Raw genomic sequence first — 23,843 nt, 5'->3', positions numbered from 1 at the left:
CAGTTAAATTTAATTTTGGCAAGAAATAAAGCAGAAGATGACCATAGGGTGGTGTGGAACCTGCTCACAGTAAATGGCCGTTGCATGCTGAATAGCAGTTTGTGACTTCCAAGTCCAGCCCAGGTGAAAGAGTTCAGGTGCGCTTCCTCCACTGCTCGCCATGAATTAATGAAGCCAGATTTTAATGCTGGAGATGAGTAAGCAGCTCCACAGCTCCCTATAAATGGAAGAGAAGAGATGAATGTAAATACTCCTTATTTGTTATTAGTGGAGTGGATGGGTTCTCATATTTTTGTGATTATACTGAGTTTTAAAATGTTTGGAAGGGTAAAAATATCAAAAGAGCATCTAGTGTATGGGTATGTTTCTGTGAACACAGCAAACTTTTTAAAGTGCAGGAGGAATTCTGGGCAGTGTATAAAACCTAGAAAGAATGAGTATTTTTTTGCATCTATATAACTGATTTATGTAATCTAGAATGTAAAGACTTAAGTTCTGGTAGATTTTGTTTAGGAGTAAAAATGTCATATGCAAATTATTTTTTTGTGTATTTCCCCAGATTCTCTGTAGGTAGGTTTAAAAAAAAAAAACAACCAAACGTGTAAACAAAACAACCCCAAATATTTTCTGTGTTGCCCCTACCCTTTGAAGCTGCTGTCCAGACAAATATTTATAAACAGAAAGTAATGCAGTTTCTTTTGCATGCACAAAGCCCTGGGGAAAATGAGGAAATGTTTTAGTGTGTGTGAGGCATTTAATACTTTGTTTTGCTCTGATTTACCTTTCAAAGAGCTGTGGAGGCCTGCCTAAAAAACTAGAATACGCTCCCTGTGAGCTTATATTACCTTTGTTTAAAATAGTCAAACCTCTACTGCTGAAACTGAGGCATTCAGGGACAGAATGACTAGAACAGCAAATAGGACTTTAAAAAAATGTGGTTATTGGATAAACTGGTATGAGCCCAGCTGCTGTGGATACATTGATTTTGCTGTTGCTTTAAATCTATGATGTGTTGGTATTTTGGCAGAGTAAGAAAAACAAGGATATTAGAAAGTAATTTACTGCAGTGGGATTAGTAAAGAGTGTTCTGTTTCTATGACTGGGGCAGAAGGGGATGGTTTAGATGTGTCTGATAAACAGGACGAGGTCTAGTCTGACAGCTGGCAACAATAGCTTTTGCTCAAAGTCAGGTGTACTAAATTAGCAAATCTATTACAAGGATACAGGAGAAATCTCACAGAAGACAGCCTTGTAGGCAGAAGTGTTGCCAAATGGGAAATGATTCATCGTCTCTGAATGGGATGAGCACTGAGCAGAAGCAGTTTAAACCTCAGACTGCTTTGGCTCATAAACCACCAAATATGTGATTAACACTTTATCTTCTCCAATCCTGTGTGTTTTTTATTGTCTCCTGAAGAGCAGTCTGTGTTTAGGATCAAAATCTACAAGACTTGCTGGTTTCTTCTAATTTCTCGTTTGTAAGTTTGAATGTCTTTAGGTACTTTTTTGACTTTTAGCTAAATCACAAAATGTTTGCATGCATCCTGAAAGCACTCCCATCTTGTGACCCTTTGGCAATATCACCTTTTAGCGAGGACTGTTACGTGTCTGGAATGCAAGTGTGACACGAGTGATGCTGGCAGAAATTGGTGAACTGACTTATTGTAGTTTATTTGCTTAGTGAAAATTATTGTCTGGTGAAAATGCATGATTAGCTGGAGATGTAGTTTCACGTAGCGTGTCAATTCCAAGGTGGTCACTGCATTTTGATTTTTAGTATTTTAAAACCTTCTATCTATTTAACATTGACAATGCCATTCATAGTCTATAATGCACAAAGATAAATGGGAAATATATTTGAATTCTTAAATTTAGTTAATAATCAGTGCAGAAAGGAGGTACGCTTTACAAAGCTAGCTGAAGGAACGTAAAGGGGGAAAAGGCTTGTGCCCTCTTTGTTCCTTCATTGTTCATATAGCTGATCAGAGTTTTAGCATGTTTCCGGTCTTGTTTTATTTGATATAAATTGTTGTGTTGGCTCTCAGATACGTAGATGATAGAGAAACAAAAGGAATTAGGTCATTGGAAGGTGTTTAGTATTAAATAATTGAGATGTAAGATAGTTGTGAAAGGAAAAAATATTTTGCTTGGTAATGAAAATGTTGTTTAGCAAATAACTGGGGGGCTGGGATAGCATTCAATTAGCAGTTGAGCTATCCAAGGAGCAGTGTGCCTAGGAAATGGATGTAAAGATTCCTCTGGAAAACTGGGTCTGGCATCCTCGCTCTTACCTTGTGTGCAACCATGTAAGAAATGGTAGAAAGCGGTAAAATGCTTTGTGAGTGGAACTGCAAGAGGCTGAGGGCTTCTAGAGGGAGGGGCACGACAGTAAATGAGGGTTTCCATTTCTGTGTCCCCTCAAAATCCCCTTCGTGTCCACTCAGACATTCTGAAGTTCATAACTGCTGTTTGACAGCAGTGGAAGGACTTGCCTGCTCATTAGGTTTGAAAGCTGTTCTGCCTTTGTGGAGGTCTAGTAATAAAATGCCTTCTAATATCTTGGAAATATCTTCCTGGATTTTTATTCATCTGCTATACTGCTAGGAGCGTTGATTCACAGTGTTAAACTTTTTACATTCATGTAACCAGCTTTATCCGCCTCCTTTCAGTCTCACCTGCTTCCCATCACCTTTTCTACTAATAACTCCCTACTGCTTATTGTCTTCTGCCATGTGCTCCTCTTTCTTAAAATAAATCCTGTCTTTTCACTGCTTGAACATTGCATCTTCCCAAAAGAATTCTGAAATTGCAGTTTAAATTGCATGGTAAGCTTTTTTGGGCAAGATTCTTTATTTTCATATATTGGTGAGCTATTTCACCTGAATCCCTTGGTGGTCTGTTTCTTTAAAATCCCTTTCATATTATTTCTTACAGTAGTATCTGAATTTTACTGACTTGACTAAATAATTTAAGCAACTTGTGTAAAAACAAAGCAAAACAAGGAAAGTGGGGCTTTAATATAAGTTGCTTTACTTCTGTTGAAATAAATAGGGCTGCTCATCCAATTAGCTCATCTCTGTTTAACAGCAGCAGCTTCTTACACTGTTTGGATTTGATCTGTAGAACACATCTGTTTACACAGAGAAACTAAACTGAATCTGTTCATATTAAAGGACTGCAATAATTTAACTAAATCAGTTTATAAATTGTATAGTCTATTGATATAATTATCTCCTGGAGATGAGGCTTCATGGTTATCTGATGGGGGGAAAAAAAGACTGGTCTGAGGTACATGAGAATTTTAATAATGTATGAATGGGTGATGTCTTGGTTTTCTGTATGTACTCTCTTTAAGCAGCTGGCATTCACCCCACTTATATGGTATTACGTTTCTGCAGGTAGAGGCAGAATTACGGAATCAGAGGCATAAGCTTAGTAACCAGGTACAAATGTATGTATAGTCCACACATCATTCTCCTCACCCTGTTTGTTTTGGCAGAAGCCAATCTGTCAAGTTCCAGAGAGAGGCAGTTTCCAGAGCTGAAAGCACTCCACTAAAAACAATTTTCCCCAAAAGAGTAAATATAGCAATATTGTGCTTAAGTATTTCAGTTGCATTAAAGGAAGAGGGGACAGGATAACGCATATTATCAGAGAGACGGATCAGAATCCGTGTCTGAAGTTGTGGATATTGATGATAATGCAGGTGGATGTGAAGAGCACATCACTCATCTGTGTTGCTCTTTTAATATGGTTTCAGTACATCAGGTGTAGTAGTAAAACATAATTGTGCTGAACTAGGAGTTTAGATTAAGGCGAATGCCTTTATTAGTGATTTTTACTAGTGATAGTATCGAAATCATGTTCCTCATGAGCTCTTTAACATTAAGTTTTGTTTATTAGGGAAAGATTTAAAAAAATCACTCAACTAGTTCAAGTTGTGTATTTGAAGTGCTGGAATTTACATCCTTTTTCCCCTAACAAAAGTTGTCACCCTAGCTGTTGTTGTGTTTTAGGAATTGTTTCTTATAAAGCAGCTGACAATCCTTTTGTTAGCATTGAATAAATCAATATTGACAGCATTTTGCTGAAGAGTGGCATGAGAATTGATCATGAAGAGTAAATGAAGTGCATGCTTTTGGTGTCTTTTTTTTTTTTTTTTTTTTTTTTTTTAGGGTCTTTTCCTTTCGCCTCTTCCCAGCGAAGCCCCAGCGGTAGCCGTGTCCCCTTCAGATTCTGTCTGTAGCGGAGACAGAATTTTGAGACTTCCTGTTTAAATGGAGAGTGTGGCTGTGTCCCAGCAGAGACGGCAGCAATCCCGCAGTCTGGAGAGCCGCTGGTGTCCCCAATTCCTGATACCCAGGAGGCTGGGTTAGTTGCAGGTGCCTCTAGTCTGAAGCCCTTTTTAAAATTCAGGGCATTTCTGTCTGGTTGGTAATTAGATCATGAATTTCTTTTGTTGTTGCTTCTACTATAGATCATTCAGAGGGTGGAGAGGTTTACTGCAGTGAAGCAAATCCGAGGGCTCTGCTTCTTGTTAGCGTGTTTTTTTTTCCCCGGCGTGTTTTCAGAGGTGCATGAAATACATCAGACAGAACAGAGCTACAATTTGTTTCTTGTTAGCTTTTTTCCCCCTGTTCCTATCAAAACAAGCTGAGAAATATATGGCTAAATTTCTACATTACCTTTTTTATTTACCCATTCTCAGAGGAAGAATCCTGTACACTCTCAAGTATTTTGCAACTTGATAATTTTGGACCAATCACTTCTGTCTAAACTGGGTCTTGGTTTAAAAAAATAGCTGCTGGGATTTCAAACAAGTCTTTGAGGATTGAGGTAAGATTTTAGTGCAATGATTCTTAAGCGTTTGAGATACAAGTACCCCTTTTTGCCTGAGCTCTTAAATTTTATTATTATTTTTTTTATTTTATTTCTGTATTTCTAGGATAATTGAGTTAATGCTCCTAGTAGAGTTTACTTCACTTACCCTTGCATATAATAACCACCTCTCCAAGTTTGTGATTAACTAATCTTGGTAATGTTACTTTAAATTAAAAGACTTTTTAAAAATGGGAATTATGTTTTTAATACTGCAGGAAGATTAAAAAAAAAGGATCATACAGCAAATATAACAGCAAAGCTGGTGGGTTCATTTATCTTTAATGGATTTCTGTTTCCCACCCTGATTTTGTTTACTGGAACACAATTTTATACTTACTAAAAATGTGAGTAACAGAAGAGATAAGTTTGAAATTGGTCTGAAAATTGATCTTTGACTGCTGATGTGGTGTTTTTTTTTTTTTTAAGTATTCTAATAGCTGTTAATTTAAAGCTATGTTGCTCCCCCTCTCCCCCAACTGACCAACATACAGCATTCTGTCTTTGTAAGCGGTGTATTTATGGTGACTTCATGGTACAGTAGTGTTTTTTCAGATGTTGAAAAATGGACAAGATGTGAGGGTTAGGCCATTTTGGAGTAGGGTGGAGAAGTGAAGTGGAATTTCTAGTGTATGAAAGTTCGGCATTAGAAACATCCTGGCTGGTCTGAAAGGCTCCAGCCACACCAAACCAGGAAATGCAAATATTCGCAATAGCCTTTGTTTTCTTAAAGTTTCCCACGTGTTACTTCTGCTTCTTTTTCTCTGTTGGAGGCTGGGACTGAAGCCCTAGCTTACATAGAGCCCTGCTGGGGATGGTTTAATCTAGCAAAAACAAAAAAAAAGGCAAAACCAACATAAGGTTTTGCATCTACAGATCCAGTTTCACTGGTTCAAACGTGAATCTCTGTAAAAGAGATCTGCAAGCCTTCATGGTAAGATCTGAAATGCTTGGGGAGGGTTGCTACCTTCTTTGCAGACGTGGCAGCGTCTTTCCTTTACCTCTTGACAGGCGTGTAAAATAAACTGGGCAGATGAATGGAGTGGGTGCTGTGTGTGGCAGTGAGCCCATCGCTGAATGAATCTAGGAAATGTCAATGCATTAGTTGCTTGAAGGAAGAATTGGAAGAAGTGTTGGGGGGTTTTGTGTTTTGTTTTACTTGTGGCTTAGAGTGGAACAAGGGAGGAGAAGTGGAAAAGGAAGCCTTTTGTTTACAGTAAAACAATACTGTGAAGTAGACATCGTGATGTTAAAACAGGAGTCTAAACATGGCAAATCTGGGCAGACTCCATCTGGCCGTGTCTACAAGTCAGTCGGACATCTCCGGCACAGACTGCTGGAGTCTCGAGGCGCTGTCGGGTCGGGTCGTCCCCCTCTTACGTGAATTTAAAATAGCCCTGGAGACTCCGTCCCAGAATTTTATTATTGCATGAGATGAATGATTTATTGGCTTTAACTGTTTATATTCGGTGACGCACTGCATCTTTATTAATGTTTCTTCCATGATAAATAAGTGATATCTTCATTTTGAATTTTAATCTCCATGAGTTATACTACATGCAAGTAATACGGGTCAAGAATTCTAAACCCAGCTGAAGCATAACCCTATAGGCAGAATTTAATACAGCGCATCTGTTGGAAAGAAAAATTTACTGTTACTGTGTTAGTTTCTGGCATATTTTGGAGTCATTTAAAGTACATTGCATTATTAGGACATTTTTCACTTCTGGATAATCCATATTGCCGTTTGGTGTTTGAATGCAGGTTATTGTGGTTTTGTTTGTTTAGTCCCAGAGGAATAATTCCAATTTGTTGAGACACAGATTTCTAACTGACAATGCTTATAAGCAGGTGCATGTGATCCTTCAAAATGGGTTTCATTTTACACACAGTCTAATAAGGATTTAGCATCTGGCTTGTGTTGAAATTGAACTTGCAGAAATGTGTTTATGGGACAACAATTTTAACAATTATTAAAGGAAAATCTTGTTAAAAGTGCTTTCCTAGTACTAAGGGTATTGTAATATGTATTTTGAAAGTTTATTTTAAAGCTGTCTACCTTGTGTTTGGGTATCAGCCTATCAATAATGCTTTTATGTGTCACTTAAAATTGTTGTTGAATTTTTTTTCAACCTGACAGGTTAGTATTTAATAGCACTTTAAAAATTTATTAGTACTCCTGAAACATTTTAATGTATATTCCAAGTGAGACAGTTAGCATTGGTACATGATTGTAAATTTACATTAGATTTATAATTCTGAAAGAGAGTTAGAAATTAGTTTCCTACCAGTGTGAAGTGTCAATGTGCATGGTAGGAGTGTGGGCAGATAGCGCTGCCTGTTGAAGTTACCATCCCTTCCAAGATGTTCTGGCTCCCACAGCTCAGGGGGGGAAGGGATCATGTTATGTATTTCCTAATTCACGTCAGAAAAAGGTACCTAGATGAAACAGCTAGTGGTGGTGGTTTGAGGTTTACCTGGCTGCTCCCAAAGGCAGTGCTCGCAGTGCGCTTTCCTGCCGCACAGACATGGATCCTAGTGGATGGGTGAGAGTGTTTCCATTTAATCTAATCCAGCAGAGTATGTCTGAAACCAGCATCAGTTGGCCAGTGTCCTTGGGTGAACCGGGCTTCCTTGTGCATGTCATATGGCACCTTCATCTCAGCATGTGCTGCCTCTATACTGGTCCCAGAAAAGGCATTGGGGTGGCTAGTGACCTTTTTGGTTTGCTATGTCTTTAGAGGATGGTGTTTGGCGATTTAATTTGGGTAGCACTGAATTTCAGATAAAGTATTGGGGGAAATAATTTTTTTAAGACGGGCATGCCAGCCTCTGTGTTTGTACATTTTGTACTAACTAGTTTAGAGCTTGTTACTAGGTTATTCTAAATTTCTAGTGCTTTGTGACACTCAGAGCAGCTGTCAGTAAGTGAAATACCTGAAAGCAGTTGTGTGTATACATGCAAGAGAAATACTTTTTTCAGTGTTTTGATTCTGTGCTTCTGGGTGTGCTTTGGGAAATGGAACATGAAACTCTATCTGAATTTTTAAGGTTAAGATTGCGTCTCTGAAAACCTGAAGGGTGTTAGGGAGTTATTTTGGTATCTTGATGGCAAAATCTGCTTTTTTTTTTTTTTTTTTTTTTTTTTAAAAAGGGGGGTTGTGTGGGTTTAGGTTTTTTGTTTTGTTTGTTAATAAATGTCTGGAAGTGCACAACTGAGAGAGTCTGCATCAAAATGAAAATATTGGGGGGTGCACTTTGATTTTAGAGCTGAAAACATCACTGTTATGGCATGCACTTTTGCAGTGCTACTGCACGTTGCCATCAGAAAGGTAGTCCAGCTAATCCTCCCTCCTCTGCAGCCCCGTGTTCTGCCACTGCCTCTCCAGTCGAGCTGCAGATGGCATGACTGCAGGGTAAGTCAAGGTAGTTCTTGGAGCCAACGGTAGACTAATCCATCTCCCCAGAAGGTTGATTTTTTGTTAAGCCAGTTCAGCTTCCTGATCTACCTTGCATCCATCTGACTGCTAGACCTGATTTGAGAGAGGAACAGCTGCAGCCCTCTTTATTGTTCGTGCAATGTGAAACCCTCCAGCTCCTGTTGATGGGTGCTCGTGGTTAGAGTAATGGTCAGCTGCTGCGTTCTTACCAATTTCACATTTCGATACCTTCTCTACTCAAAACCCCTGCGCACCTGTAAAACGTGCATTTGTTAGGTTTACCTATCTTTGTGTGTCCCTTCTTGATGATAATCAATCGCAATCTTCTAAAACGTAAAAAATCCATTAGTGGAAAGTAAATTCTTAGTTTATGATTGTGTTCTGTCACGTAGTTTATTCATCTGCAGAAAAAACACCTTTCAAAGGAAATTAAAATTGAAAGGAAATGAAAACTAAAGAGACAAAGAAATCAAATCCTCAGATTAATTGCGAAGTAAAATTTAACATGAGTAGTTGAGATAAACAATTTTATTTCAAAACCTTAATTGAGAAAGTTATTACCTCAACAGCTGTATTTGCAAATCTGTATGGCATTATTTACAGCTCTTTGTTCCATGAATAGTTGACGACCTCCTGTTTTATATCTTCCCATGTGGGGTTTTAGGCAGATCCAAGGAGGGAATGCAAGCACAAAAATATAAGTTTCTCGGTTGTGTGCCAACGATGGAAGAAAACAGTAGGAATTTGTTAGAAATGTTTAAAGCATTGAACTGTCCTGTTGGAACCTGTGCATGGTGTGCTGTTTGCCTGTTATTTTCCTGAAAATAAATAAATTTATGAAGAGTTTTATCCAACGTGGAGAAAAGTATGTTGTGTCAGCCGTAGGTTCAAACACCCCAAACAATTTCTGGGTCCCAGGGGCAGCCGTCCGAAGGCAAGGAGGGGTGTGTGTGTGTGCGCTCATTTGTCTCCCTCCCTTTCCCTCCCCGAGCAGGCTCATTCCAATCAGCAGTGTAATTGGAATGCAACCACAGTCTGGAGGAGGAAGGGGAATTTTTGGCAAGGAGAGACAGAGCAGTTGGGAGCTTTATTCAGATTAAAGCATAGACGACCATTCATTATCAGTACAACACACATTAGCAACAGCATAGCATTGTGTTTCTACAGCTGGGACTTATTTTAGTGATTGTATTGCACCGCGTATTACATGCAAACAACTGGGATCTGATCACAAAAAGCCATACTAATGGCTTTCATTAAAAGATGTTGTTTCTGTAAGGGGAAGAGAGACTTGTCTTCAAAATGAACTATTGTGGTAAAAATTGATAGGCAGCCTGTCCTTCTCGCTATCCTGCGTGTTACATATGTTCTGGAACAAGCACTTTTTCTGGGAGAAAAACCCTTGGGGAAAGAAAAAACCAACAGGAATTACAATGTTAAAACTGCTGGTTGGATTCAGAAGGCTGAACTAGTTTTTCTATGGTGATGACACGTGAAAAGCCAGAAGATTAGTAAACATAATCTTAGCTTTGGCCCCAAGTCCTCTTCTTCCCCCTGTGAACTCGGGGCTGGCTGTGGATGCAGTGTTGGGTGCGTACAGATGCCGGGTGGGAGATAGGGGCTGTTTTCTTACAAAGTCACGTACAGAGTTTAACTGTGGTGATTGTGTGTTTCCTTCTGCTGCTTCAGCTGGTGGGCTCGCTTCCATGGACAGTTGTGATTACTTTTTATTTTCGTACCTGTCTTCCTGTATCTTTCACTGATAGTATCAATGTCTCTCCAAAAATATACATTTAAATATTATTTACTTAAGAAGATAGCTTAAGAAAGATTAATTTTTAATATAGAAATTTTAAAACGAATGTATTTCTGTTGTGATCATCTCCAAGTGTAGCCCTGAGGTACTAGTACCTCATGTTGCTGGGTACAAACACATTTAAACCTTGTCATTTGTCATAAATCAAGAGACACATTATAACAGGTAGATGAGAGTGTACAAACATGTGGGTTACCTGTGATGTACAGTAGTAGTGTTCCGATTCTGCAGGTGTGAAAGAATGTGGTGAACAAATTGGCTATAAACGGTTTGATATAGGTTGGAATCACCCGTGAGGGTTGAATACAAGATCACTACCCTTAAATGTCCCAAGTTCCTTAAATTCAGATAACATTTTCTTTCGTAGTGTTGCCTTCCTCAACACTCATTCTAGGTCTGTTGCCCTGCCATTGAAGGTGAATAGGATCATTGAAGACTCTTAGATCGTATCTAAGATGTGGTGATTCTGTGAAATCTTGCAGATCTTTATCATGTTTTACTTGTTTTCATTGCAAACTTCCTACAATGGCACTCTCCACAATCTTCATCTTCTTCCCTTTAAGTACCGAGACCTTGTGTTATATATATATATATATATATATATATATATATATATATATATATATACACACACACATACACTATTCTGAAATAAACATACTTTTTAATACTTATATCAAATAGTTGTAATGTATAACATAGGAGACATATGTTCCATAACAACAGTTTGATGTCACAAAAAGTTTGATTTTTCTGTAAAAATTATTCCAAAGTAAAAAACAATTGTAATGAAAGAGTTCTTCAGTAGGTAGCAAAAAGAGTAAGAAGAGTTCAGAAAATTAGAAAAAATATCTCTCTAGAAAATGCGCATTTTCAATTATCATAGTTTCTTTCAGGTTTTTGTGGGTTCAACTAATTGTTTCGTCCCCCTCTACAATTGCATGTAAATTTTAATACCTCATACATAAATTAGATTACTTAAGTTTGGGAATACTAAATATTTTGCATTTACTTGCAATAGTTAAATTATTTTTCAGTAAATGATTCTTTGTCAATCACTGGAGTAATAAATCAGAAAAAGGAAATTGGCACATGTGATTAATTTAATTCCTATTTTTAAGTATTTAAGAACTCTGTGTACCAAAGCAGTCATAGAAGGAGAGTAGGTAGCTTATGTTACGCTCTTTCCATGTTTCTGTGAACTGACCTCAGTAGCATATGTTAGAATGAGATCATAAGGGATGATAAAAAGATATTTAATGAACGTATAGTATGTAAAACTGATGTGCATGTTTGTCTTGGCACGTATATATTCTTCCTTCATATTGGAATATTAATGTTCTCTTTTCTGCAGACTACGCAGGAAGTCTGTAATAAATACAAAACATAGCTATCCACTGACTCATTCGTATTTTGTAATAAATACTTTATCTACATATGTGTGCTAGAAGGCGTTAATGTCTTTTGATGATGCACTTATGGTGCAATGCTCCCTCCCCCCCTTTTTTTTTTTTTTCAAACCAATGTCAATAGGCGCGGGCATTGGTTTGTGTTCTAGGTTCTGAAAACCTTCAGTGCAACCTTTAATAGCTTAACTTTTTTTTGTTTAATTTAATAAAAAATGTTTTAAAACAAGCATGCACACATAACAGATAACCTTCTTCAGTGCCTTCGTGCCTCTAGAGGATCTATTGACAGTGCAACTGTGTAGATCTGATAATGACGTGGGTTTGGGTCCAGAACCATCAGCATTTTAGCTTGGCTTGGTCATGAAAAATAAATCACGCTATGGTTCTTTCTGTTTTTTGAATCTTTGGCTCAAATTTGACATAGGATAGAGGTCTCAAAGATAATTAAGTCCCACGACTTTTATGAGAATCCTGCCTGGCTAGAGGAGACCCTAGCAGTGACCTGAAATGAGAGGAAAAAGCTGCAGTGAGAGTTCCCGTGTTGCAAGGCCACCGGAGAGTCTGCGTGGGAGAGTGTATGTCTAAATGCTTGACCACTGGGAAAAGCCTCAGCTATGGCTTTCAGTCAACCATAGAACATAAATCCATAGGAAACCAAACTTCCTTAGTTTTTATTCTCAAGGAACTATTAATCAGTGGGTTATCAGAATATTCAGAATGGGTTTTAATGCACTGTTGAAACAGTTAGAAAACTGGAGCATAAACTCTGGTAATTTTCCCACCAGTGGGAAAAGTTTTGCCCAAAAAAAGTTCTGAGATAGATGAGAGCTCTGTGCATGGAAGAAGATCGTTTCACTTAAAATTGTCTGATGCTCCTGGGACCTGGGGTTTTTCACCTAGAAATACCTGGCAGAGAGGGTGTTTGTTAATGGAATATTTCTCAGCGTCTGTCCTGTTTTTGTTAACCTGACAAAGCCAGAATGGGTTGACATCTGACTTTCCTTAAATGTGGTTAATAGAGAGGGAAATCTTGAGCCAAAAATACTAGTTTGTTCACTCGTGGCTAATTGTTGGGGAAACGGTTATTAGTCTGTATGTTGTGCATGTGCCTAATCTCATAAAAATGAGACTTTGGTTAAATTGCGCTGGCAGGCTTGCTTAGTATTTTGAAAAGAAGTGTTTATAATTAGGTAACCTTGCAATTTCTCTCTCAAAAGATTAGTCAAACCTCTCATTTTGGACATTATACAATTTCAGGAGCATATTGTATGGCTCACTGTGCTATAGAATTTTGATTTAACTATTGGATTTAAAGCCTTCAGCTTCACTGGACACTTCCTGTTTCTTGTAATGGGTGAAATTGTGCAAATAATTATATCTTTTTGAGATATTTAAAAAAGCGACCATCTACTAAAGTTTTTCACCACTAGATGAAAGATGGCTGGTGACCAAGTTTGTCATCTTACCTGTTTCTTTAAAGGTCTTTTAAGTTGTTCTCAATTGTTTAGGTAGAGTAGACTTTAAATTGCTGGGCACATGGAAGTCTTTAGTAATTGGATTTTTATTATACTCTCCTAAGGACTTTAGTTGGATGCTTTGTGGAGCAGATGGTGATGTGACAGTCTGTTTCCCATACATGCTTGAACTCTGGGTATCAGAAATACCGACGTTTGGCTCTCTATTAGTATTTTACTAGTGTTAACGGATTACAGTGGACTTATGGGGTGAAAATCCCTTAAATAGAGCTCTGCTTTAGGATTATCATTATTGTCTTTGAATAGAGAGAAATATTTTTTTTACGTTTACCATCTTTTAAAACAACCAACTAATAACAACATGGAACCAGGCTTTTTTTTTTTTTTCTTTCAGGTTAACGGTTTTGTTATTAGCACCCCCTTGCATCAAGCTAATATGCTGAAACTTCCCTGCGAGCTTATATATACCTCTTCTCAACATACAGGGGATTGTTTAATGACTACCTCTAATCATTAATAAGTGTCCCCTTCTGTTTTATGGAGGACCAAAACTCATTGAGACCTGAGCAGAGATTTAGTTAGATTTTACAGTGCTGAATTCCTGTGGAAGGCAATGTCACTAAAATCAACATATTTATGTTCATAAAAAATTGGGAAAACATTAATTCCCTTGATTTAGAATGATATGAAACTTTGTCTGTGCTGCATGCAGGACTATTCAAGGTGGTGCTTCTTGGCCCTGACCGTGGCAATCTCCACAAGAGCGCTCGGGGACCGCCTCCGGGTACTTCTCTTTGGGCAGATGCTGTAAAAGAAATCGGAGAATCGGTAGCCCTGCAGGATCAGTTTGAGGATATTCTGTGGGGGAAAGTGTTACTAACTTTGTGTGGTTTTAAATGATGGCTGTGGGATGCAATTTTTGGATGCACTTCTCTGTCTTTGCGTTTCCTGGTGGTAATAAACATTGGCAACCTCATAGACAAAATATCCAAGGGAATCTTATACCGAGGAGGCTTCTGCAGCATTGGTTCCAACCGAATAGCTCTTCCCCCTTCCCCTTTTTTTGCTTTTTGTACTAGCTGTGGAAATTCACACTTTGCCTCAAGACCCGAGAATCCTTTTGTGTGATCAGTAAATATTTTAATGTTTCACAAGGGAATCTCGTATTTCCTGCTTACTGAACCTGTGGTGGTAGATAAACATATGTAGTTGAACAGTGGTGCGTTTTGTGAAGAGACCTCTGTGTGGACTTTGGCATCTTTACATGAAAGTTGTCCCCTTTGACCTTTTATTTATTTATTTACTTATGTTTACTCTATTCTCCAATGAGATTGTTTTCCCCTTGGTATTTTTAGTTGACAAATGCAAATGTTCCTCCCTTTTAATTTAAACAAAAAAGCCTGAAACAATTATTGGCTTCTACAAATGAAACGTATCTTTGGAGCCATCAAAACTCTGGTGCTAGAAGTTAGTCTACTCCACCCAAATGTTTTTCAGGTAAAAACTTTTATTTAGTTTCCACTCAGGACAGCAGAATAGCCTGGACTGCCTGATGCACTGGTTTTTACGGTCAAGGAAGCTTTTGCTGGTCTGTAGAACTTATGTTCAGTTCAGACCCTGCTTGTGTAAGACCACTAATTTTACTGGCACAATTGTTTGTGCCACAGTGTGGTGGGCTAGTTGGGAACAGTCTCATTCCCTCACTAGGTAAAGCGAGGATTGGCAAAACCATTGGGGGGGGCATGCAAAACTGTTGCCTGAGGAAACCACTACTGAATCACTTCCACTATAATCTACCTAAAGGTAAATTGCCAAAAGATGACACTTCTGGCTCAGCTTTCAGGAATTACTTTACATTACAATATAAATGATGTAGGAGCGCAATTTGTTTATGTTCGTTCATTTTATTTTAAGCAGGATTATCTGGAATGCTGGACAGGTAAAGTGACTTTTTTTTTTTTAATTGGGAATCGGTAACTTAATTTTGTATTTCTGTTTTTCTTACAGTACTGTGTGCAAAAAACTTGGTGAAAAAGGATTTTTTCCGTAAGTAGCTGTTAAAGTCTTATACATATGTAGATGGGGTAAATATTGTGCATGTTCTGTACATCAGTGTTTGCACATGATCATTGTGTTAAAATAATTGCATTAACAGGGCTTTGATGTTTTCACAGTGCTTTTTCAGGGCTTCTAATTTTTTCTTAGGTGACACTTGTCACAGGTTCATAATAATAACTAAAACACTGACACTCTGTTTTTGATGGGAGTGGGAAACAAATTTACTCTCAGGCAAATTACATGTTTTTCAATTAGTGCCACATTTATGAAAATGTTCTTCATATAAGAACTTTTTGTCCAGCAGACAGATGTACATCTTAATTATTATTAATAATGTCATAATGCTTAGCTACGCTGAAATTATATTTTAATTAATTTTAATAATAATGTTTTTAAAGAAGTGCTAAGAGGTGGATGAAGGGGGCAGAAAGGAATGTTACTGGCTGTGTAGGCATGCACACACAGATCGCCTGCCTGCCACCTCCCGGGTGGCGGTAGGAAGAATTCGAAAGATCAGACCTGAACTTTGAAAAGAACGTGAAGAAGGGATGATGCAGAATTATGTTATGATTTGTGATACTTTTAAAACTTGCTTTATATGTGGGGTTTTTGTATCGATTGCAAGTTTTCAGGTGTTTTCACAGTTTAATAGTGCCTAAAAAAAAAATCCCTCAGGATTTGAAACCTGTGATGCACTTCTGCGCTGAAGCACAAATCTTGCAAGGTCTTATTCCTTCCCTTCCCCACGTGCTTTGCCTTTATCCCCACGTGATTTGTCTGACACTTGTCTTTAGCCACTCCGCTGCTTGACTGGCTCCATTGTGAGTCACCTGAGGAAGTGGAACTGGTATAAAACCTGGGCTACAGAAAACGTGAATAATGTTTCACCACCTTGGTTCTTTCAGCTGACTCACTGATGAGGGGAGGAATCTGACACTCAGATGAAGGGAGGAATCGGTATGAGCAGGGAAAAGGGATAGGACGCGTGACTTAGGGGCATTAGTGGTGGGACCATCCCTTTTGGTGTTAGTTAATAGGTTGGTTAGAATAGCAGTTGCGGTAGAGCTAATTGGAGGCTGCTCTGGTCGTGGTTCTTTCCTGCCTGGCACCATCTTTGCACCAATTTTTGTTGATCAGCTGAACCTATCTTGAGTGTTTTTGAGGTACTAAGCTAGCAGAAAATGAAGTAGAAAGCTAGCAGAAAACAAAAGTGAAGCTCAAAAGTGAGAATAATCTGCTATTGGTCGTTTCCTGTAACACCAGTAACAACCAAAATCATGATTATAATTAATCAGAAATATGGGAAGAATGTAAATCTGTTTTCCCTGCCTTTTGCTGAATTCTTTGTATACTGAGAATTTATTCAGTCCTGAGTTAGGAAGATTAAGGTGTTCAGATTTTTTCCCCCAAAGTGTTTGACTTACACAACTTTTTTTCTTGGTCTGTATCAGTGAAATAAATTGCTAATTTAGCTATTTCCTGTGCTTAATACATCATGTTATTCCCATTCATTAAAGGTGCCTCTCATTTATGAATAAAAGGCAACTTCAAATAAAATATTTGAAAAAAAAAAAAAAATATTGTGCAATGATACAGGACTTTCCAGCATCCTGATCCATTTGCTAGTTTTTTTTCTTTTCCTCCTCTTAGGACTTCCTGATCCATTTGCTAAGGTTGTGGTGGACGGATCTGGCCAATGCCATTCTACAGATACTGTGAAGAATACACTTGATCCAAAATGGAATCAGCATTATGACCTGTAGGTGGTAACAGTGATAACCAAAGGTTTGAAGTGAAATCCTCTAAAGTACACAGACATTGTCAGATGTTCGCAATACTGTCCTATTTACAGCTTGGAAAATATCCCAGAGTTTATTAGTTTCAGTGAAAAATAAATGGGGCAAAATACCGCTTTCTCATTTCCCTCGGTCTAAACACTACACTTGGTTTTCTAGTGATGATGTCTGCAGCATGCTTTACATGTACTATAGCATTATTTTATTGTAATATTTTCATGTTAACACTTCTGTAAAATTAAGCAGATAATTCACAATATTTTCCTCAAACTGCTCTTCTCTTCGAGCTGTTTTTGTCTATTGCAGTGCTACAGTGTCTTTTCTTCTGTGTGCCTTTTGTTCAGTTTTCTCTCCTTTATGTAATTTTCTGTCCCAAATGTTCTCCACGCTATAAATTGTTACGTTGTTATCACTTGATCATATTATATTATAGCAATATAATCTGTATGGCATATATGTCATGTTTTTCCTCTGTCTTTCTAAAGCATAGAATATTCTGTATAATATAAGTTATTAAAGCTTTTATTTTTTATATAGGTTTCTTTGTGTTTGTGCATGCTTTATTTTCCCTGTCTTTTGTCCGTTTTTTATTTATCTTTTTCTTTGGGATGGAAGGTGAGGAAGAGAAGTGAATAGTTTTGCCTCATTGTATTCTCCTTTCTTTCTAAGGCATTGTTCTGATCTCTGACTTTTTTCCCCATGGCTCCATTCCCTATCAATATTATTAGAAATTGATTGGGCATATTTATGTTAGCTTTGGACATCATCAAACCTAGAGCAAGTCAAGTATTAGTGCACAGAGAATTTCTTGTCCCCCTTTTTCCCAGTGAAGAAAAGCAGCTTGATAGGTCTTTCAGCAGAATGTGGAAGGCCTGGTGTAAAGTGGTGTATTTACCTACTCTTTATTTGAACATTCAAGACTAAATACATGAAGTCGTTGTTCATAACGTTTTAGTGCTGTATAAAAAACATTTTCATTACTGCTTAACAAAATATCATTGGCATTTTAGTCAAATAATAGCACTTTCTCTGAGGAAAGCCTTATAGTTTTATTACTCAAACTCAGTCCAAGCTTAGTTTCTGCATGTGAGACTATAATTCAGTTTCTGCATGTGAGACTATAATTCATATTCATTAGAAAAATTGATATAAATTAAGTTTAAGTTTATGTAGAAAAAATGGCTCTCATTTAAAGAATTCTAAGTTAGTTTGATTTTTTTGTAATTAAACCTATCAAAATGTTGATTCGTATAGAATGCAGATTTCAGACCTCTGCCCTTCTTGTCCTCTCCAAGGTGGACCATCCATTTGTGAAGATCTCGCTTGAACATTTTTTTTTCAGCAGCAATTCATACTCCGTGCAGTGTCCTAATGATGAAATTCAAGTAGATTGCGCTGATATTGCAGCTTATACATTTGCCACCAAAAGTGGAAGCCCCCCTTTCTCTCCTGTTTCAGCCCCTTTCCCAGTTTCCTGCATGTGTTCCTGCTGCTTTTCTTGCACTGGCTCCATCTGGCTACTGGGTAAATGGATTCATTTCACTTAACCCACAGGAAGGTAGCTGGGTATTGTGTGTAATTCTTTGCTGATTAAATGAGTTGCATTGGGTCAGTAGCAGTGTCCCTGCGTTGGCGTGTTAGCTTGCAGCAGGAATGAGCTGTTGTAGGGAGTCTCTGATCATCCCCACTTGCTGCGTTGTGGCTTCCTTCATGAAGCTGCCTTGGAGTACGTGGACCCAATTGTGCTGGATGAAGCTGGGTCACAAGGTGCATCGGCTGAGTACCACCGATGGTCTCCTGCTGCAGGAATGGAATGTGAGCACAGACTTGTTTAGTTAGGTAGGCCTGTTAATGAGCATTAATGCATAGCTTCACAGGGATACAAGGAGAGTAAGGTGGAACGGAAAGTGCTGCCAACATGACTTGTGTGCAAAGCCTTCCTCTAACCTTTGTACAGCTAGGGAAGGGATAGTTTGAAGACGGAATGGTGGGCCATCATTTGGCAGTTATCTGCTGCTAAGTTCTGTGTTGAAAATGTCAGCGATTCCCTGCATCTTCCCCAGTATCTGCCAGTCATGTCTTGGTATTTGAAGTGCAGTGGTCACAGTGAGAGTAAGCAGTTGACAGGAATGGGTTGTAAGGGCTGCTAAGTGCTCCAATGGGCTAATGACTTGGAGGCTTGGTTCCCTTCTGGAGAAAAGAAGGAGCAGAGGACATGGGAAACTGGGAGGATGTTAATAGGCAATGAGAGTAATGGGAAAAAAACCCACAACGGTAAAATCTTTAGGAAAAAAAAATTCCTTTATGGTTATAATTTTCAAGGCAGAGTGAAGAGAAGGTATTTTTATGTTGTATTATAGAACAAGTCATGCTTCTAACTGGATACTGTAGTTTTCTGAGCTTTGAAGCAAAACTGTGATTGCAGTCCACATTGTATTATAAAAAGCAGAGATAGAAATGGGGTTTCTGGCAGAATATTTTGCTTGGGCAGGCTTGGGGCTTCTCTTGCTGGATTGTCCTAAGGAATTTAGACCTGTGCGAAATATTTTGTGTGTGTTTGTTTTGTGTTGTTTTTTTTTTTTTTGGGGGGGGGGGGGGGGAGATCCCTAAAAAAAAAAAAAATAGGTTTTGTTTAGTTAGGATAGTCTTTTCAGTATGAATTATGTGCCCTGTAGGGAAAACTACTTTGATTCTGGCAGTTGAAGTCCCTGATGACAAAATTATACACAACATTTCTAATCCAAAGTAAAATTCAGAGTTACGTGAGGCCTTGTAATTTGAAAATAATTTTTTCCCTCTCAATTTTTTCTTCATAATCAGTTAACCCCTTTTATTGTCTTGCCTCTTACTGTGTGGACATTTATTTCCATTTATAAACATGTCACCTAGTCTTCAGTTCCTATTTAAAACAGCAGTAAAAGATTAGATCTCTTTGATACAACAACTCACTGCCTGGCTTTTATCTTATGGTAACTGTACTGTGATATACCCGGTGCCAGGTCTCAGCTTTTCATCTGCACCAGATATTAACATAATTAATTTTTACTTTTGGGGGAAAAAAATAAAATAATAGTAATAGTAACTGTCCTGCTGCTAAGCACCTGATGGCAAACCTCATAGATTACAGGATTTAATCTTTCTTCTCATCCTTTGATAATAATAGGTTTTAAAACTTCCTAATGTTTACCCTAACAACACGCCACTGCATGGGAACGCTGGGCTCTGCCTTGTGACGCTTCTACTGTTAGAGGAAATGCTTTGCACACCAAGCATAACAGATGGAGTCTGGGTGGCAGCTTGCCTGCTCCTGCCACCACGCAGCCTAGGAAATCAACCCAAGGAAGGTGCAGTTGTGTAGAGTTTTCTGAAACAAATCCTGCTTTTTCCCTACTGTGAGGATTTCTGTTGGTTTTCAAGTAACTGTAATAGGCTTATGTGCAGTAAAACTCTCTCTCAGCTGTGTTGGGTGGATTGAAGTGTCCCCAGCCTGGAATTTGTATAACAGGTTAACACTGCTGCTAATTAACACTCTTGAGTATCATATATATGCAAATGGTACAGTAGTATAAGTCTGTTGTAACATATTTATGCAATAATGTCTGAATGAAGTTGCTAATTCCAAGGGAATTTTGTGGCTTGCTAACTTGATTCAGCATAATAGATATTCTGTTGTAGAATCTTTTTTTTTTTTAAAGGATGTCTGCAGTGTTATAAAGAACAAAAGAAGTTTTGCTTTTGCCTTATGTGGTTCTTAAGTCAGATCTTAGCGTGAAAGGAAGCAGCTGAATTAGTTGCTTAGATTCTTCGGTCTAGATGGGTGTGTGTAAGGGGAAGGGGGAATCTGGGAGGCTTTCCAGAAAGAAATTGCCAAATAGTTGCTGTCTGGATGCAGTCTAACGTCAGTAAAATACCATGCTTGCCCTGGATGTATTCCCCTTCCTTATTTTCAGTCTTGTTTGTGTTTTCCCTATTGTTCAGGCCTTTCCTCAAAGCTTTGAATAACCAGACTTAACACATTTACAGACCTTCTCACATTCAGAACATGTAAACACTACCTAAACCAGCAGTTCTGAAACTTTACAAATCCCCCTTTTCCTCTTCTTTCCCCTTTCTTCCATTTGGTGATAGCCTGGGTCTCTCCTACAGCCTTCCTGTGCTCACCTCTGCCCTCTAGCCCGCTCCAGCCCTCCCCAGCAGCCTCTGCCCTTAAGGCATAGCAAGCCATATGGTCTGTTTAGCTCTAAAAGATATTTGTATCATGATCTCCACCAAAACCTAGTCCTCGTCCCATCTTTACTCTGTGCCCTTCAGACCAGCACCCCCAGGCTCTAGCATGGACTTGTTGCTCTCCTTCTTTGTCATACCTCTCAAATGTAGCCTCACCCAACTTCTACAAATCTTCTTCTTCCCAAAATTTCCTTGCTGCAGGTTCTAGTGCTGTTTAGTGCCTTCACATCCTCGAGCCCCTGTGCTGCCCTAACAGAATCGTCTTTCTCCCCCAAGCCTAACCCCCATTAATTATTGCTAATGATCCTGGATCTTTGTCAGGGACAGAAGGCAACATCTCTGCATAGTGCCAGTTTAGTCAATCCCATCCTAGATTAGACTCCTAAGAGCTGTCAAACAACGCCTTGCAACAGCTTTGCCTTCTTGACACAGTTGTTTAGACCAGTTTGATGAAGCTGATGCCCTTTGCATTTGGGGTGAAAGCATTTCTGGGTTGTGGTTAGCCCGTATCAGCAGATCTGCCCATTCCAGCCTCAAGCGCATCAGGGGTACAAGTCTTTGCTGAACTTCTTAGGTGGGTCTGTTAGGAGCAGCTGGAGTAGAAGCCCCACTTTGCTTGCTATTTGCTTGGTGCAGCTGCTTTTACAGTGTCTTGTAGACTCAGCTCAACATTGGGCTGGGGAGGACAAAGGAGCAGCCAGTCAGCACCATGTGTCCTGTATCGTGTTCCTGTCTAAGCCACAGCCTCTGGCTAGGTCTCTTCTGGCCATCCCAGAGGCTCAAATGCCCTTCAGTTACTACCAGAGATGAGACCAGTGTCAGGGTAAAGGAAGAGAGAACAGGAAAAAATTGGGATGGTATTTTTCATTATGTCTCTCCTCACCCTCTTCTTCCCCAGTCTGAAAACAGCTGATATCTCAAAGCATAACGCTACCATTATATTAGGAAAAATTGCAGAAATTGGAAAATGGAGAAACAAAGTAATTTGTCCAGGTCGTAAAAAGAGTCTCTGTGACAGCATGGATTAGAAATAGGGAATTCCTGGCTTCCAAGCCTGAGTTCGTACCTCTTGATGTTGCATTTTTCTCTCTTTCTGGAGGGAGTACATCTGGCTTCTGATCAGGAAGAGGTGTGTTTTTTCAGGATTTCCCCCCCACACACACTTTCTTCATTCTGCTTTTCTCTACCAAGCTGAACTCTTCAGGGAAAGTGTATATAATGCCATGGGGATGAAAAGTCACTTGATACCGAACCTTCCTGAGTGGTATATTGGCTCAGAAGGAAATACCACCTTGGCAATAAAATTATTTAGATAAAGTAACAATTGTCCCTGTGTTTTAAAATTTGATTAGAATGTTTTAGAGGTTTCCAGTACTTGATTTTTGTTAAGACATGGAAGCGCTAAGAGTAGGCATTTTCCTTAAGATTTCTAAACACGCAATTCTTATCCAGAGCCCTAATTTTACAGATTTAGGAAATTTAGAGACTTAAAATTATATATGGAAATAGAATTTGCAGGTTTCCACTTCATTAGCACTTCAGTTATCTCTGTTGAAGTACTGAAGCTGTGAAATAGATATTGCTGACGGAGCTTTTTCATTTTTTCACTCTACTCTAAGAACTTTAATTACAAAACAGAAGAGAGAGGCATCCAACAGAATGGGGGTTTTGGTTTTTGTTTGTTTGTTTGTTTTGTTTTGTTTATGTTTGTTTCGTTTTGGTTTTTTTTTAACTTTATTTTTTGGAACATTCTTTTTCAATAACAAATAAAATTCCTAGCTCAGGCTTTTATGTTGGAACTTTATTGCCAGATGATGTAAACCAAATGTAACTTATCCACCAAATGAATTGGAAATGTCAAGTTGTCCTACCGTCACTGTCTAAATGCAACCATGTATTTTCATGCCTGAAATTATGCAGAAATATAGACGAAATATTTTGGTATGAAGCCAACCAGCAGTTACTGAACTATTTCTTTTCTTCCTTTGGAGAAAAAAAAAAAAAAAGATGACTTTTTATTTGGAAAATGCAGCTTGTCTTGCTTATTTCCTTTAAATGTGTCAATCGGCCAGGTTTTCCGGTTCAAAAAACAGCGTAGGTTATAGTAGTAATATAGAAGTCCTCCCCCGTTTGGTATGGATAGCTTATTGTCTGCATCTCAACCATGAGAACCTCACCCTGAAATGTTACAGTAATTCTTGGAAACTGTGTTGTATATTCAGCTGTTCTACATATTATTCAAACTGTTCTGTTATGAAATTGTGTTTAACCATATACCTTTGACTTTTTTAAAGCAACAAGGAAAACTGGAAAATTCAAGACAGGTCATGATAAGTCTTTATTTTTAAGTGCACCTAACTTGTTCTCATAAGAATTTATTTTAAGTACATGAAACATTGTAGACTGCAACTGTGCACGTGAATACCCATCTTCATCTCTCGTTTCTTTATGCAAAATTGGCATTGTCAAGGTTGTAAGGCCAAAAATCTGACCTATATTGTGCGATCAGTTTACTATTCCAAAAACTCTGGGGTTTGTTTGTATGAAGTTTGTGTTTTGTTTATTGTTGTTGGTTTTTGGGTTTTGTTTTTTGTTTTTTTTTTTTTAAAATGTGCACTGGTTATTTTAAACCAAGCCCATGGGTACGTGCCTACAGTTAGGCTTTTCTGTCTTCTACTTCTTGGGTCAATCCCTGTCTGCAGGTGGGAAAAAGAAGTTGTCAAAGTTCTGCTTTTTGAAAAAGG

The 23,843-nt window shown here is 38.4% G+C and overlaps 1 protein-coding gene across 1 annotated transcript in view; it reads left to right on the top strand.

The window, feature by feature from the left end:
- The window catches only part of SMURF2 (SMAD specific E3 ubiquitin protein ligase 2), a gene marked incomplete at its 5' end in the record, with an annotated part of 64,006 nt that overhangs the window by 13,527 nt on the left and 26,636 nt on the right, over positions 1–23,843 (top strand). Inside the window, 2 exons of the mRNA XM_082492314.1 lie at positions 15,002–15,064; positions 16,727–16,835. Coding sequence (XP_082348440.1) covers positions 15,002–15,064; positions 16,727–16,835 — 172 coding nt within the window. The remainder of the gene's footprint in view (positions 1–15,001; positions 15,065–16,726; positions 16,836–23,843) is intronic.

The sequence above is a fragment of the Vanellus vanellus genome (genome assembly GCF_965231255.1).
Source record: "Vanellus vanellus genome assembly, chromosome: 17".
Lineage (NCBI taxonomy): Eukaryota > Metazoa > Chordata > Aves > Charadriiformes > Charadriidae > Vanellus > Vanellus vanellus.
The sequence above is the reverse complement of the archived record's forward strand: the minus strand, read 5'-3'. Positions and strand labels throughout refer to the sequence as shown.